Below are 14,821 nucleotides of genomic sequence, written 5' to 3'. Positions count from 1 at the left end.
CAGACATCAACACAACGGTCCAAGTGGATTTTTACTCCCCAGAAACTGGTATCCTTCTTCCCTTTTCATCTATTGTTTAGTCAAATCTGTTTCGTATGCTTTATAAATTTTTGATCTTTAAGGTAGAGACTGTCTTCATCTGTGTTTCTTTATTCTCTGTTGTTTTTTATTTGGGTTAATGGGTATTTAGTTTTCACAACCAAGTGGAAGTGAAATTGATCATTGTTCATTGTTCATTGTTCAGTATGTCTTCTGTTTCATATACTCAAAATTGCAACTAAGCTCTAGTGTTGTTGTGACTGTAGGCAGAGAGATATAAAGCTGCTAATCAGAGGGCAGTGCAATTGCTGGAGAAGGTGTGTGTGTGTTAAGTGTTGTTATGTAACTTTATTCTGTATTCATGACAATTCCTATTTTCAGTGTGGGACAACTCAAGTTGAAGTAGATGCCAGTGGATTACTAACTTATCCTACTGAGAAAGGTGATGCAGGATCAGGAGATCAACGTAAGTTTTAGATTTATCTCACATGGTTCTATATCTTCATCATTGCGGTTTTGTTGGTCAAATTTTAACTGGTGTTATTTACTCTCAGCTGATAAGAAGCTTAAACCTTTGAGTGTTGATGAAGAACGGTTCATGAGAGTATTTTATGAGGCAAAGGTCCAAGAAGTATGCAGTGCCTTTGAATTTCCTCACAAGATTCAGGTGTGTTGCTCTTCTTCCATATGGAAGTTCATGATGAAGTCAAAAATAAAATTATCCCATCTTGTATGTTAGCTCTCTGAATTCATGTTTCTCCTTCTAATCTTTTTGCAGGCAACAGCCCTCCAATACTTCAAAAGGTTTTATCTGCAATGGTCTGTTATGCAACATCATCCAAAAGAAATAATGTAACACTTGCTTCCCCATTTGAAAATATGTTTTGAAAGTGTTTATCAAATTGAGTCTATTTATTTAGGCAGTTAGTTTCCCCTTGGTAGAATGTTGTGATTTGGACTAATTGATGATACATTTCATTGAACAGGTTAACCTGCGTGTATGCAGCTTGTAAAATAGAGGAGAACCATGTATCAGCTGAGGAAATAGGGAAAGGGATTAAACAAGATCACCACGTAATTCTCAAGTATGAGATGGCTGTTCTTCAGGCATGATATATGAGTCAATTTAATCTGTACCAACTTCCATATGCTTATTTATCCCTGATGTTCTGTTCTTCTGTTCATGCTAGCTTAACTGTATGTGCAGAGTCTGGAATTTGATCTGATTGTTTATGCACCGTATCGTGCAATCGAAGGCTTTATTGGTAACATGGAGGTAACTCTTGACTGTTTAGGCTTTTCATCTTTGCTTACCTTAGTGCTGTCTCTCCAAAAGTGACATCATCTTTTCATCCTCTAGGAGTTTCTTCAAGCTAGAGATGATGAAATCCAGAAGCTGGAGGTAGATCTATCTTCATAACTCCAAGTCTTTTTTTCACTTAGCGGGTCTTACTGAAGTAATGAAGTGTTATTTTCTTATACTGGCATAACATGTCAAGCCCTTTGCAGATTTTGCTCAAAGCGGCAACAGGAGAAGCCGATAAAGTTATGCTCACAGATGCTCCACTCCTCTTTCCTCCTGGTCAGGTGATAGTTTCTTTTGTCTCCCTTAGCCTTTTTTGTTATTAGGTTGAAGATAATCTACTTAAACGCATTAAAGTATCACAAATTGCTGCATTGTTTTTTTTTTCAGTTGGCGTTGGCTGCTCTGCGTATTGCAAATGGGGTTCTCGGAGTGGTTGACTTTGATAGGTTGTTTTTCCCTTTTTCCACAATATGGTCGTCGTACAGGTATATTCAATCTCTTGGCCTCTGTTCTAAACTGCATTTAGCGCAGGTACCTAGAGAACATTGTTTCTCAACCGAACTCTGAGCACACGACTTCAGAGCTCACTAGATTACTTGATGACATCGAATCTTTGGTATGCACTAACTTTAAAGAAATATTTTCGCAGATCCATGAAACCATCATTTCTTTCTAAAAGGTAGTTTACTATATGCACACTCTCATGCTTTGCAGGTAAAGAAGTACAAGTACCCAAGTGAAAAGGACATGAAGCATATCAACCGGAAGCTTAAATCTTGTTTAGGACATAGTTCTTCACATGACGAGTACTATTAACCTTTCTGTCCGCTTTTTAATTCGTCTGACGACTTTTCATAGCCTTTTTTGCTTATTCTGTTACATTCATTTTCTTCAGGAGCAAGAAACGGGAGAAGAGATCGAAGCACAAGTCTCATAGAAGCTCCAGTGATATACCAAAGGAGGCACCGATAGGTTGAGTTTCTCGTTTTGCCACTAACTATTCTTTTGTTGGCATGTTAATTTTAATCGCAAAGAATGTGAGAAATCCCCTTGGCAGTTTGTTTCTCTGTTATTGTTCTTACTAGTAAATTTGAATATTTTTTAAAACTGGAAATTAGTGTTACAGAGACAAAAGTTCTATCCGACAAACAGAGTATTTGGTCATAAGTTTTGTTTATATTCCGAGATGCCAAGGAACCTTCAAATACAAAACTACCTATTTGATTCTGCAGCTGAAGTAGTTTTGAAAAGCAAGTCTCACATGTCTGGATTAGCCTCCTCAGGAATGACTTCTAGTGTGACCGTTTCTTTACTTGATCTTTCCACTACTACTCGGATCCGCTGCCCAACTCTATCGTCCATTATCTCTATTAACTGCAATTGAAACTTCATTCACACATGAATAATTTTTATTCTAAGAAGAATGTAGATTGATAAGATGATACATGCCTCTTTGATGGTCTCGACCGGCTTGCCGTCAAATCTCACAACAACATCACCTGGTTTGAATCCAGCTCGATCAGCTGGTGATCCTGGAATCACCTGCAGAAACAGCAAATATATTGGTTGAATATGCAAAATGTGAAACTGATTAGGATTAATACAAACAACATGGATCTTCTTCTTTATGAAAGAATGGTATTACTCACCGTAGGGACAAGAATGCCTTTTTCCACATCAGGAAACATCGGGTATCGTTCTTTAAGCTGAGCAATGATCATTTTGTTGAGTTCGATCATTTTTAGCCCAATCCATGGACGAATTACTCTACTGCAACAATAGTTTTCTATTACTAACCAAAGCCAAGCCAATGAACAGGTATAGAGATTGATTACTAACATACCCGCTTTTCTTGAAATGCTCGATAATTTTGGAGACTGAATCAATTGGCACAGAGAAGCCGAGCCCATCTGCAGCTAAGACTTTCATGATGTTAACACCGATCACTTCTCCGTCCAAATTCACAAGAGGCCCGCCTGAGTTTCCCTGCCACACAAATAAGCATAAGAATATAAAAACGAAAGGCAAGCAAGCCAAACGTTAACAAGATCTCTCAAGCCATAGAGAAGGAAAGGTGTGGATTATTACAGCATTGATGGCACAGTCTGTTTGGAGGTATTCTCTACCTGTGCCTCTTAAACCCAAATCACTGCTTTTGCGATCAACACAGCTACACCGAAAGAAAAACAAAAAAAATCCAAGTAAAGAACACAGTGTAGTGATAAGAACTTATCAAATGAAGAAAAGAAAATTATCGTGGTTACAGGTGTGTGTGTGTGTTTATTTACCTAACGATACCGGCGGTTATTGTATTCTGAAGAGAAAGAGGACAGCCGACAGCTATTACCCAGTCCCCTGGACGAAGCTTACTCGAGAAACCAAGTTTAGCAGTTGGCAATGGAGTCTTTGAGTTTATCTTCACTAATGCAATGTCAGACTGTAAATCAGCATTCAGCACCACACCTTCAAACGTCCTACCATCTTGCAGTGTCACATCAACCTGTAATCCAAAACCTCATATGTTTCACTACATAGGTTCCATCCAGGTATTGGAAGAACCAAATCTTATCATTAGGTACTATAGCTCCAACAACTAGCCAATATATTAGTCAAACAAAAGTCATATTAAGAACCTTGTCATGATGGTATGAACCAAAACTACATGGTTTAACAATCAAGAGTTTGGACATTTACTAAACTTCCTGAGGGTAAAGAGATCATACACATTAATTCATTCACTTGTCCTGCATGCTCTTTTCTAAACCAGACTATAATGAGAGCTGATCATTGTTTAGAACTTACCCTTCCTTTAGATGACTGGCGAATGCTCTGAAAATCGACTACAACGTGAGCACAAGTCAGTATTGTGCCATCAGCGTCAATGATCGTTCCAGAACCGATACTCTTTCCAGTAGTAATCCCATGAAATCCTTTTACAAAAAAAAATCCAAAAAGATCACCCAACAACAACACCCAATGAATCAATCATCCTACAGCCAGAAACGAAACTATAAGAAAGAAGTAAAACCTTGAGGAACAGATAGATTGACAACAGCTGGTCCAATTCTTGCAGCCGCATTGGCGATTGTATCCCTCCCCAAGAACCCACCACTCGGTGGTTTCACACTATCCGAATCTTCAACATGAGCTCTCTTCTCATCGTTACTTGCAGCTGCTTCTGGTTTTGGACTAACTCTGGCAGAAAACGCCGCCAAATTTCCTGCATATATACAATTAAATTAACATAAATTTCAAAAAAATTGTAACTTAATATTTGAAATTACATACATAGGTAGAGATGAGATTTTTCATTACGAACCAAACAAGCTTTGCTCTGTGCGATTAATCAAACTCTGTGAGATCTGAAAAGGTTCTGGGATAGCCATTGATATTCTCGTTCCTAGAAATACATGATCACACCATGATAGGATCACATTTTGCCACCAGTGTATTTAACCATGTGGCAAATAAAGTAAATGAACAATCAAGGAAAAAATGTTAAGAGCTTGGTTTACCTGTATCAGTACTATAAACAACTCCAGAAGTAGCGGTAGCAACAGCGACTATGCGAAGAAGCGAGCTTCGCTTAGAAGATGAGACCGCACTTCTCTGACAACAAACACAATAACCAGTTATTGATTTTTAAATCAATTAATGAAAGGAGTCGTTCATCATAAACGGAGAGAAGAATTCAACCAGCAAATTCATCATCGCCAAATCTAAAGATTCAGACACTTTGCTCGCAGGTAAACCCCACGCACCAAGGCAAGTTAAAACCCTCCATCGGTTTCCAGAATCATCGCGCAGGAGACAGACGCTCAATAGCAATTTACAATGGGCCTCACTTAGGGCCCATCTAAAGCCCAAGTTGAACAAAACCTGACTTATCTTTTGTAACCAACTAAAACCTTATTTAATCAACAGAGGTTAATAAAGGTTAAGTTTCTAACTACTTTGATTAATGCTACCATTTTGTTTATCTATAGAACATCTAATTCTCTTTGAAATAAACTGGATAACGAGTATGAAATCGACAAAGAAATTTTATTTATTTGATGACTGAGAAACTGAGAAGATACCCAGAAATTAGTTCATTCATTACAAAATGGCGTAAACACATAATCAGCCATTGGAGATCCATAAACAAACCAAACGGAGAGTAAACATAGAAAGTAAACTACACAATCCCTAGAAAACAAGACGTTCTTCTTCTAGATTGATATAACAAAGGAAACAACAGTAATCATTTTTAAGCCTTCTTGGGAGATTTAGCAGCTTTAGCTGCTTTCTCAGGCTTCTCAGTTTGAGATGCGGATCTCTTCGGAAGAAGAACCGGGTTGATGTTCGGAAGAACTCCACCGCTCGCGATGGTGACTCCGTGGAGCAGTTTCCCCAATTCCTCATCGTTCCTTATCGCCAAGCAGAGATGCCTCGGGTTTATCCTGTTCTTCTTATTGTCCCTCGCTGCGTTCCCCGCAAGCTCCAGAACCTGCGATTAGATTCGTTAGATCTGCAGATTAAATCACAATTTCGAAACCCTAAGAATGCACATTCTCAAAATCGACGGAGATCTAAGAATACATACCTCGGCGGCGAGGTACTCGAGAACGGCGGCGAGGTAAACGGGAGCACCGGCGCCGTACCTGATCGCGTAACGACCTTTCTTCAAGTAACGAGAGATACGACCGACGGGGAACTGAAGACCAGCCTTGGCCGACTTGGAAACACTCTTCTTCCGATCACCTCCTTTCCTTCCTCCTGCGCCTCTCGCCGGCTTCGCTGCTGCTGGTGACGATGACTCCATCGGATTCTTCTTAACAAACTAATTACTTTTCCTTTTTTGACGGTTTTGTAGCGGTTTACGATTTGATGATCCAACAACGTGTGTGTGTCTATATACACCGTCTACTGCCACGCTGGCGATCCGTGTGTTGATGAAGTCAACCGTTCAGATTGTATTTCTTTGAGTTTGATCCAACGGTCGACGTTTTTGGATACTAAACGTGGGGGAGCCGGATTGGAAGGAGAGATATAAAACCCTCGAGTAATCTCAGCCGTTGGATTCATCACCCCGCACGTTAATCATGCTTTATCTTTAATTAATTAATCCAATCACCATTAATACGTGTTAACTTACTTACATTAAGAAAGTGAGTTTAAGATATTCAACTGTAATCTTCTAAGCTCTATGACAAAACCTGAAGCAACATCAATATCTGCTCGAGCTGCAACCAAAGCTTCTTGGAGCTCGGAGTTAACGAGGTAATAAGAACATATCTCTTTGAGAATCACATCATGGCGCTCTTGAAGCCTCGCCACGTTCTCTTCCGCAGCAACCAAAGCCTCGTTCACTAGCTTCAGCTTCTCTATGGCTCGACGTCTCTGCCTGAAGATGGGAGTGAAAGCAAAGAAGAACGACCCTGAAAGAGTAATTGTAGAAAGGAATATTATGCTTCCGTAAAGACCCATGAATATGAATGTGGTTTGGTATAAAGAAGAGAGTAATAGTATATATATAAAGTGGGATTCATTACTTGAAAGAGGTTTATTCTTTGCTTTTCCGTGGAACATTCTTCTGAAACTTCAAAGGACGTTGTTGTTGACGTGATCGTTCTCTTCGTGGCTTCCTTTCTCTTGGGCGTTTCATTGTCTCTAACCGTTGGCGTCTGATCTCTGGATCTGCCCATCCTTTTCCCCAAGATGAGAATCCGCTGTATGTTCTGCGTTGTCTCAATGAAACCAGCATGTCTGCTTCTGGGTATACATAGAGTGGCTTGTCATCTTCCAAAGCTAGTTGCTTCCTCCCCTTTTCTGTTGGCTCTATAAAAGCTATCTCAACTCGACGAGACTGCAACACAAAACCAAAGGAGAGGATCATGAAACTAAAAAAGAAAGGGGGGTTGCTTTTTTGTTACTACTGTAACTACCTTGTTGTCCATCTCTTTGATGTATCCCTCGGCTTCCATGATACGGGCAAGACCTTTCCACCAAAGACGATCTATCTCCATGAACTTTTTGGACTGTCACCGAAAGCATCAAATGAATATCATGACGAACATAATGCCCTATGTAATTTGTTGAAATACAAGATTACCTGCTCCCTGATTCTATTGATGAAGAAGAAAAGATTCGGTTTGTCAGATAACTTCTTCTGTTTGCTGTTGCCGAGTCCGTAATCTTGACATGATGCATGCTCAGAGCTATTCTCTGCCTGCAACTAATCCACTAGCAGCTTAAGAACGGTCATAATAGAAGACATATAAATTACCAAATGGAATCAGCAGTCTACTCCAAAGACTTACGTGAAAGGCAGAGATTACTTGAAACAAAAGATTAGCTTCCTCTCGTACATTAACTTGCTCTGGAGGCCCTTTAGTGCAAACATCGCATCTGTTTCATAGATTGGAAAGGTATTACGACAGTTCGCTAGTTTTACCTTAATGGTTTTTTACAAGAAGGATATGGACTTACAAGTTACACTTCTTGGAAGTGAAATCCTCCCCAAAGTACTCCACGAGTATTTTCGCTCGACACTGTGAAGTATTCATTCCGTATCTGCATAAGAAAAGAAGAATGGATGTAAAATAATCCAGAAAGAAAAAAATGAAAGATGCACACACAGGTATTTGACTAAGCATACCGACCTGAAGCAATCAGATAGCATCTTGTAAGCTTGTTCTGTCTGTTCTTTGCTCCTACGGCTCGGCAAAAGTGTTGGTACTCTCGATAGATTAGCATAGAGCACTGTAAAATCCCAGATTAGTTTAGGCATGGACGACAAGATGATCTCTACACTACCAAAACAAGTCAATATTTAATCAACTCACCGCACTCAGCCAGTTCCCCATCTCTTCCAGCTCGACCAGCTTCTTGGTAGTATGCTTCCAAGCTCTGCAGTTTCATTATTTTAATGAGATGAAATAAGATTTGTTTCTATTTTGGTGTCTAGAAATGTTAAATATTAAAATCAAATAGAGAGCTCTGAGAGACCTGCGGCCAACCATAATGGATGATTTTCCGGACATTTTTCTTGTCAATTCCCATTCCAAACGCAATGGTGGCAACAACAACCTGAAGAAGAGTACTCTTAACGTCAATATTCTTCCACATGAAGTGGATAACAGAGTAGAACATTCAGGTTGAGTCAGAACACAATAGAACATGAAGGTTTCATGTAAATATACCTGCAGCTTATCTTCGTGAAATTCTTGGTGAACTTGTCTGAGATGTTTTTTAGGCAACTGTGGAATGTAACAAACTGTTAAAAACAGCCGTAACAACATTTTAAAACGAAAAGCATTTAATTAAGAATCCAAGATCTTGCCATCATAAACTGGAAACAAAACAAAAATCTATAATAGCTGCTTGGTTAATATAGTGTGACTTGATACCAAGTTAATAAAGGTTGAGAAGCTTCATAAGGTAAAAAGAGTACAAGTTTTCAGTCTATACCTTTGCATTATAAGCTGCAGCCTTCAGTCCAATCCCAGAGAGATATTTTGCGACGTTTACACTCTCCTTTCTTGTAGGAACGTAAATAATTGTCGGTCCTTCAAGATTCTTCGCCTTGTTACTATGATTGTGCCCAGATTCATCAGGTGTCTGCTTTCCGGAAGGATCAGGAATATCCAGGACATCACAAGGAGACATTGCACAGAACTCGCCACAAGCAACTGCAATGATTAAATCTGATCTAAACCACCATTCCTCAACACCAATGATACATCAAGAAAAGAATATAAATCATACATCGACTTTAGTTCTGTTGTCAGCATATTTACTTTGGATAAGTGACCATTTCACCAATTTGACTTGCAGATGAGGTGACAACTTAACTAAGCGAAACTAAGACAGATGCCAAGCCTATATATTTTACTAACAGTCTAACGCTACCTGTTATCAATTTAGTTACATGCAGTGACCAATATCAAAGTGATTTTCATTGTTAATCAAGAGTTTCAGATCACTCTCTGCTTCCAAAAAATATGAAAAGGAGCATACCATCCCAATCATCAACACTCTGGAAGATGTCGGTCTCATCTTCCAGATACTCTTCTGACATTTCTTTCCCATTTGAACTGTTTTGCTTTGCCACAGAGTTCTCCGGATCCTCTTCATCATCATCATCATTATCTGTCTCATGGATGTTTTCAGCATCGTGATAACCAAAATCACTCTGCCCCTCTGACCCTTGTGAGATTACTGCTAGCTTTTTCCCGGTAGCCTTTCTCTTTCCAGAGTATAAATCAATCAAGTTTTGGAAGTCCTTTGCATATGAAGCTGCAGACTTTGTTCTACTATGTTTGACCTGTAAATGACAGCAACAATATAAACTTTAAGCTCTACATCTCATGGTCCACATTCAGAATCAAGTAGAAGGTTCCAGATTAGTTTTCTAATCTTATTCCTAAAGTCTACAGATGCAAAAAGAGTTCTATAAATGTGAAGTGAAATCGAGACTCACTGAAAATTGTAAATTTGGCCTGAAAAAAGAAGTAAGCACAGTTTTTGTTTCCTTTGACAGGTGAAGTGAGTCAAGAATATCTTCCTGTACATGAGCTGTGGCTGTTGCAGTCAATGCCATTATCGGTACATCATACTCCAAGAACGCCAGACTGCTGGCACAAAAGTTTTCCCGCAACATAGATAGTTTCCTGAAAATTCCAGCAGAGTGAGATTTGTTTTAGAAAACTAAGATCACACATAGAAACAGGACTTGAAAGCAATAACAATTGCAAGTTTTGATTCTCAAAAAACATACCTATAGTCCGGACGAAAGTCATGTCCCCACTTTGATACGCAATGAGCTTCATCAATAGCAAAAAGAGCAATTCCATGAGTTTTTGCAAGCTTCTGGAGTGGTTTAATCAGTCTGCGATCAAGTTTAAATCATCCTTTAAGCAAATACAATAATAATAGAGAATTTGCAGAAAGTTGAGCTGTGTACCGAATCACTGTCTCAGGGCAAACATATATGATCTGATACATTCCCTGCATTGCCTTCTGTTCTATACGATTATCAAGCTGGCCTGAACCAAGAAAACAAGCAGAGACTTTGTGCGTTGACAGCTTAAGGCACTGATCATGCATCAGGCTTATCAAAGGCGAGATCACGACAACAACTTTTCCAGTCAGTAATGCAGGAATCTGAAAGCAAAGAGATTTTCCTGCATGATGAGACACACAGAAACCACAATTAGACTCCATGTAGGAACGAAGAAGGCATCAGCGATGAGTAAAAAAAGGGAATATACCAGATCCTGTTGCAGCTAGAACAAGACAGTCCTTGTGAGCAACCCACGTTGACAAAGCCTCCCTTTGGAAACTTTTCAGGGACGAAATACCAAACCGGTTCCGTAGTATAGAATTAACACTTATCTCCCAAGTTGACGAACCCTCTGAGCAACCACTTGACTCAGTAAACACCAAAGGAGGAGACTTTCTCATCTCTTCTGAAGGATCAGACACTACTGCAGTCCCAAAGCTGACGCATTTCTTCTTGTTCTTATCCACGGATCCAAAATGGTCAAGGAGACTCGATTGCCGCATTGAACCGGAGGCAAACGAAGACGGCAAAGATCTCTTGCCAAGGGTCTTGTTACTATTATTCTTTGCAGAACATAGTGAACTAGCAGAAGAGAATCCACCAGTTCTCTTCAGAAGATACTCAACAGCGTCACCACATGACTTCCCTACAGCTTTTACAGCTTCCAAAGCATCCAGTTTTGCAAAACCCATTTCGACAAGCTTCATCACAACCTCGACAGAAGACGAATCTAGCTCTTCCATCGAATTCAAACTGTCTGGTCTGACTAAAGGACAGTCCTTTTTATATGGGTATAGGCTTTTCGAGACAGTAAGCTCCGAACCCTAGTAATCGAATTAACTAACAATGTTCCGCCATCGCCAGATATACAGAGCTTTCAAGCTTGATCAACTCACCTTGGAGGACAATGTTTCTGGGAATCCGCAAGCTAGAAGATGAAGGAATCGCAAATAAGAACCCTAAGCGCCAAAATAAAACCACTCAACAATGAACGGAAGTGCATCAAATTTGCCGCTCGCCTTCCCCAAACGACGTCGTTCGGATCGTGAAATTAATATATCCTGTAATTCATATAATTAAACGATGCTACATGGTGGAGTATTCAAGCTTGGTAGTTTCCGATATCATTAACATTTGGTTCGGGTTCAGCTTATCCCAATTCTTTAAATATTGTTCGTAAATGAGAAAGGTTTGACAAATTTTGAAGATCTGAGGAAAATCAGAACAAGCCAGTGCACAAGAAGCATTAAAACCAAGAGTCAAAAGCAAATATCATCATTACTTCAGTATGTCCGATGATCATTTTTGAATTAAGTAACAACATCCAGAACAGAGTAAAAGACAGCTTAATAAGACTCTCTTTAGATTTGTTTGGCTTCGACCTTCTTCTTCTGCCACAGCCTGTCCACTCCACTGTCAGCGTCTCCCTGCAATAGTCAATCAAATGAAGATTAAGCAAAGTTGCAGTGTTTACTCAAGCTGATAACTCCTACTTCTTCTAACAAAACTAATTAACTTAAAAAAAAGGTTATATACTATTTCAAGCTACAAGACCATTCAAGAGACAAAACCAACTACGATTGACAAATTGATAACACAAGATTCCAGAATCTAAAGATAAGTGTATGACAAACCTGGGCACGAACAAAACCGCAGAGAGCCAAGGTAGTGAATTGACCGGTGTAGATGCCATCAGCATCTAAATGACCAATGTTGAGTTGCACCGAGGCATGGTCCTTTGATGTGATCATCCGGTTAGTAGCAGAGCTGTAGTTTCAGTTATATAAAAATTAAAAAAAAACTGTCAATAAAGAAGCCTGTGAGAGAAATTACATCACAAATCAATTAAGAGAATCAGAATAAGAAGAGGAAACATTATTGTATTACCATTTCCTAGGAATGTAGAGTTCCGTGACCTGACCCTCTTCGTTCTGCATCTTGAATTCAAGTAGACGATATCTTCTAAATTCAAACACTATATCAAAAACAGAACAACACATAACAACTACGTTAGAATAGAACTCTAACAGTGACAGTTAACTGCATCAAGTACACGCGATTCAGAACAATAAAATTAACCAGAAAATATACGAATTCATTGTAAAAAAATCCGATATTAAACGACAACGTTCAAGGTTATAGTGAATTAGTACGAGGAGGACAAATAATCTAGAAGCTATCCAGCGGAGAATCAAAAAAAGAGTTCGTTAAGTATTATTACCTGAGGAGAAGCAAAGCAAGTGCGGCAAAGGAAGAGAAGCCACACAACTGAGAAGACACAGCGTTTATACTTCGAATAAACCCTAAAAGTTTTAAAACAGGCCATGCCCAAAAAAATGTCCTCGCTTTTGGCCCAGTAAGGCCCAAGGTTTTCATATAGTTTAGCCTACATAAAAAAACTCCGATGCCGGGAATCGAACCCGGGTCTCCTGGGTGAAAGCCAGATATCCTAACCGCTGGACGACATCGGATTTGTTGTTTACAATGTAAATTTCAGTTATATATTATAGTAACATATACGAACGCAAAACGCTTCCTATTTGACCTAATTAGAAATCTTTTCGACTACTCAGCTCAACAAGAGAGGTAGAAAAAGGAATCCGATTTCGAAAATTTTCGCCGCCTCCGTCGTCTTCGATCTCTTTCTTTAGTTGAAGAGGAAGCCAATCTTCTGATAGCAAGCTTTCTCTCTTTGCTTCGATTTGTAAGGGTTTTCTTCTCTTTCCTCTATTGATTCTTGCGCTTGGGTTTAACATTGTATTCTTTATTGTGATTAGGTTCTTTACGGATCTCTAAATCTTTTGATTCGAGAAGATGGTACGTTGCTTGATGAGCTTATACTGTATCTTAAGTTTTTTTCTGTATAGCTTCAAAAAGTTTGACTCTTTTTGTTTTTGATTTTTTGTAGCTTCCTCTTTCGCTGCTCAAGACTGCTCAAGGGCATCCCATGGTAAGTGAAATTTGAACCTTTGATTATATGTTTTGTAATATAGGGAGCAGAAGTTAAGTGGGGATTGTTCAAATTTGAGATGTTGTGTTAGTAGTCTATATGAAAGTTGTGTGCCTAGGAACTTCTTTTTCTTTCAAAGTTTACATCTTTTTGATGATTGAATCCTTGTGGTAGCTTGTGGAGCTCAAGAATGGCGAGACATACAATGGGCATTTAGTGAATTGTGATACGTGGATGAACATTCATCTTCGTGAAGTCATCTGCACATCAAAGGTTATCATCTTCTACTTTCGTATATTGATAGAAAACTTCCATATTGTTTTGTATTTCCTCGTGTAATTTTGTGTGGTTTGACACTAAGATGTGTTGGCTTGTCGCTTGATTTACGCTTTAGGACGGAGACAGGTTTTGGAGGATGCCGGAGTGTTACATCCGCGGTAACACGATCAAGTACCTTCGAGTTCCAGATGAGGTAATATACTCTTGTAGTCTATGCCTCTTGATTTATCTAGTTTTATTCTTTTTCTTTTCTTCTCTGGAGTGATGATGCTTAGCCAAATCAGATATGTGCTCCAAAAGGTACATGCCTCTTGTTGAAGCGCGTCTTGGACGATATCACAGAGAATGGTTTTTGCCTGACCAGATTACTGACGCACTTGTATTGTGTTTTTGAAGCCAATAACTTTGAATAGCCTGTTTTTGTTTCTCTTTTTTCGACCCCTCTATGTTCAATTATATTCAGTTAACAAAGTTCTAGATATGTAGGAGTGACAGTCATAACCTGTTTCAGTTGTGCCTAGATTGTTTTTACTTATGTTGGCTTATTCTCTTTTCAGGTGATTGATAAAGTACAGGAGGAGAAGACCCGCACAGGTATAGTTTTATAATGTCTACATGGTGCCTTTTCAAATAAAAGCAATCTCTTCTTGGTAATTAACTATATATCGACAATGGTTACATATATGCAGATAGGAAACCACCAGGGGTTGGCCGTGGGAGAGGACGTGGTATGGATGATGGAGGGGCCAGAGGCCGTGGCCGAGGAGCTCCAATGGCGAAGATGAGTGGCAACAGAGGTAAAAAATGATTTTACTATATTACACCTGATGATCTTCTAAATAGTTTTGTCTGCTACAAATGGATTTAAACTAAATGATAATTTGTTGTGAAAACAGGAGCAGGTCGTGGGCGTGGTTGATGCAACAACTTATATTAAAAAAGACTTATCCAATCTCTTGCTGCTGCTGCACACTCGCATTTTAAGAGTTCTCTTGTCTGTTTTTGTTTCGTCTTTGAGCTGAATATATAAAACTAATCACAATGAGCTGAATATAAAAATTCAAGCTGTTCTAAGCTTTATCTCTTCCCACTTTTAGTTTCTTCGAGTTCTTTGATATACTTTGATTAAGTCTCTCTATCAGATGACAAAAAACAAAAGTTCTTTTTAAATCAAACATCTACAAATCCAGTGATGTATTTT

General features: G+C 39.0%; 6 protein-coding genes, 1 long non-coding RNA gene and 2 other non-coding genes across 17 annotated transcripts; 4 read left to right on the top strand and 5 right to left on the bottom strand.

Moving 5' to 3' along the window:
* Positions 1 to 12: 12 nt before the first annotated feature.
* On the top strand, positions 13 to 361 carry LOC117126215. Its single transcript, XR_004448721.1, has 2 exons — positions 13 to 48; positions 306 to 361. It is a non-coding gene; the product is annotated as an uncharacterized LOC117126215 (long non-coding RNA).
* A 306-nt stretch (positions 362 to 667) lies between these two features.
* Positions 668 to 2,494, top strand: LOC103874521 (cyclin-H1-1). 3 transcript variants are annotated; one of them, XM_033273849.1, is made up of 10 exons: positions 668 to 706; positions 818 to 891; positions 1,026 to 1,146; positions 1,247 to 1,315; positions 1,400 to 1,441; positions 1,539 to 1,626; positions 1,733 to 1,791; positions 1,877 to 1,961; positions 2,060 to 2,151; positions 2,241 to 2,459. In XM_033273849.1, exons 4-10 carry the CDS (start codon positions 1,272 to 1,274, stop codon positions 2,320 to 2,322), a joined length of 492 nt encoding a protein of 163 aa, XP_033129740.1. In that variant the 5' UTR covers positions 668 to 706; positions 818 to 891; positions 1,026 to 1,146; positions 1,247 to 1,271; the 3' UTR covers positions 2,323 to 2,459. The 3 variants fall into 3 exon arrangements, with proteins under 3 accessions (XP_033129740.1, XP_033129741.1, XP_033129742.1); XM_033273850.1 differs by having other exon boundaries at positions 669 to 706; positions 1,026 to 1,124; XM_033273851.1 differs by lacking the exon at positions 668 to 706 and having other exon boundaries at positions 834 to 891; positions 1,026 to 1,124; positions 1,549 to 1,626; positions 2,241 to 2,494.
* LOC103874520 (putative protease Do-like 14) lies at positions 2,424 to 5,244 on the bottom strand. The gene is made up of 11 exons (XM_009152945.3): positions 5,042 to 5,244; positions 4,861 to 4,954; positions 4,665 to 4,745; positions 4,374 to 4,565; positions 4,148 to 4,275; positions 3,634 to 3,845; positions 3,434 to 3,515; positions 3,189 to 3,331; positions 2,995 to 3,115; positions 2,795 to 2,887; positions 2,424 to 2,719 (listed from the first exon to the last, which is right to left on the bottom strand). The coding sequence occupies exons 1-11, from the start codon at positions 5,054 to 5,056 to the stop codon at positions 2,603 to 2,605; spliced, it is 1,278 nt and encodes a 425-aa protein (XP_009151193.1). The 5' UTR covers positions 5,057 to 5,244; the 3' UTR covers positions 2,424 to 2,602.
* Positions 5,245 to 5,372: 128 nt separating this feature from the next.
* LOC103874518 (probable histone H2A.5) lies at positions 5,373 to 6,226 on the bottom strand. Its single transcript, XM_009152944.3, has 2 exons — positions 5,931 to 6,226; positions 5,373 to 5,834 (listed from the first exon to the last, which is right to left on the bottom strand). Exons 1-2 carry the CDS (start codon positions 6,147 to 6,149, stop codon positions 5,595 to 5,597), a joined length of 459 nt encoding a protein of 152 aa, XP_009151192.2. The 5' UTR covers positions 6,150 to 6,226; the 3' UTR covers positions 5,373 to 5,594.
* Positions 6,227 to 6,444: 218 nt separating this feature from the next.
* LOC103874517 (ATP-dependent DNA helicase Q-like SIM) lies at positions 6,445 to 11,441 on the bottom strand. 4 transcript variants are annotated; one of them, XM_033273719.1, is made up of 17 exons: positions 11,237 to 11,441; positions 10,600 to 11,206; positions 10,293 to 10,512; positions 10,107 to 10,217; positions 9,810 to 9,999; positions 9,347 to 9,653; positions 8,798 to 9,018; positions 8,530 to 8,586; positions 8,336 to 8,416; positions 8,173 to 8,236; positions 7,990 to 8,089; positions 7,817 to 7,900; positions 7,648 to 7,735; positions 7,440 to 7,562; positions 7,273 to 7,365; positions 6,880 to 7,193; positions 6,445 to 6,765 (listed from the first exon to the last, which is right to left on the bottom strand). In XM_033273719.1, exons 2-16 carry the CDS (start codon positions 11,132 to 11,134, stop codon positions 6,891 to 6,893), a joined length of 2,577 nt encoding a protein of 858 aa, XP_033129610.1. In that variant the 5' UTR covers positions 11,135 to 11,206; positions 11,237 to 11,441; the 3' UTR covers positions 6,445 to 6,765; positions 6,880 to 6,890. The 4 variants fall into 4 exon arrangements, 3 of the variants coding, with proteins under 3 accessions (XP_033129610.1, XP_033129611.1, XP_033129612.1); XM_033273720.1 differs by having other exon boundaries at positions 7,440 to 7,556; XM_033273721.1 differs by having other exon boundaries at positions 7,666 to 7,735.
* A 147-nt stretch (positions 11,442 to 11,588) lies between these two features.
* On the bottom strand, positions 11,589 to 12,815 carry LOC103874516 (40S ribosomal protein S21-2). 2 transcript variants are annotated; one of them, XM_009152942.3, is made up of 4 exons: positions 12,613 to 12,675; positions 12,279 to 12,350; positions 12,026 to 12,158; positions 11,589 to 11,818 (listed from the first exon to the last, which is right to left on the bottom strand). In XM_009152942.3, the coding sequence occupies exons 2-4, from the start codon at positions 12,326 to 12,328 to the stop codon at positions 11,753 to 11,755; spliced, it is 249 nt and encodes an 82-aa protein (XP_009151190.1). In that variant the 5' UTR covers positions 12,329 to 12,350; positions 12,613 to 12,675; the 3' UTR covers positions 11,589 to 11,752. The 2 variants fall into 2 exon arrangements, with proteins under 2 accessions (XP_009151190.1, XP_009151189.1); XM_009152941.3 differs by having other exon boundaries at positions 11,609 to 11,818; positions 12,279 to 12,366; positions 12,613 to 12,815.
* Positions 12,791 to 12,862, bottom strand: TRNAE-UUC. The gene has a single exon. It is a non-coding gene; the product is annotated as a tRNA-Glu (tRNA).
* A 23-nt stretch (positions 12,863 to 12,885) lies between these two features.
* Positions 12,886 to 14,712, top strand: LOC103874515 (sm-like protein LSM4). Of its 3 annotated transcripts, none has more exons than XM_009152939.3 (8): positions 12,886 to 13,095; positions 13,169 to 13,208; positions 13,300 to 13,341; positions 13,516 to 13,614; positions 13,736 to 13,813; positions 14,178 to 14,214; positions 14,310 to 14,417; positions 14,517 to 14,712. In XM_009152939.3, the coding sequence occupies exons 2-8, from the start codon at positions 13,206 to 13,208 to the stop codon at positions 14,537 to 14,539; spliced, it is 390 nt and encodes a 129-aa protein (XP_009151187.1). In that variant the 5' UTR covers positions 12,886 to 13,095; positions 13,169 to 13,205; the 3' UTR covers positions 14,540 to 14,712. The 3 variants fall into 3 exon arrangements, with proteins under 3 accessions (XP_009151187.1, XP_033129752.1, XP_009151188.1); XM_033273861.1 differs by having other exon boundaries at positions 12,924 to 13,071; positions 13,167 to 13,208; XM_009152940.3 differs by having other exon boundaries at positions 12,930 to 13,074; positions 13,170 to 13,208.
* On the top strand, positions 13,877 to 13,985 carry LOC117126346. Its single transcript, XR_004448918.1, has one exon. It is a non-coding gene; the product is annotated as a small nucleolar RNA snoR127 (small nucleolar RNA).
* Positions 14,713 to 14,821: the final 109 nt, after the last annotated feature.

Source organism: Brassica rapa, chromosome A06 (genome assembly GCF_000309985.2).
Source record: "Brassica rapa cultivar Chiifu-401-42 chromosome A06, CAAS_Brap_v3.01, whole genome shotgun sequence".
Taxonomy (NCBI): Eukaryota; Viridiplantae; Streptophyta; class Magnoliopsida; order Brassicales; family Brassicaceae; genus Brassica; species Brassica rapa.
Note: the sequence above shows the minus strand (reverse complement) of the source record. Positions and strands in the feature narration are given on the sequence as shown.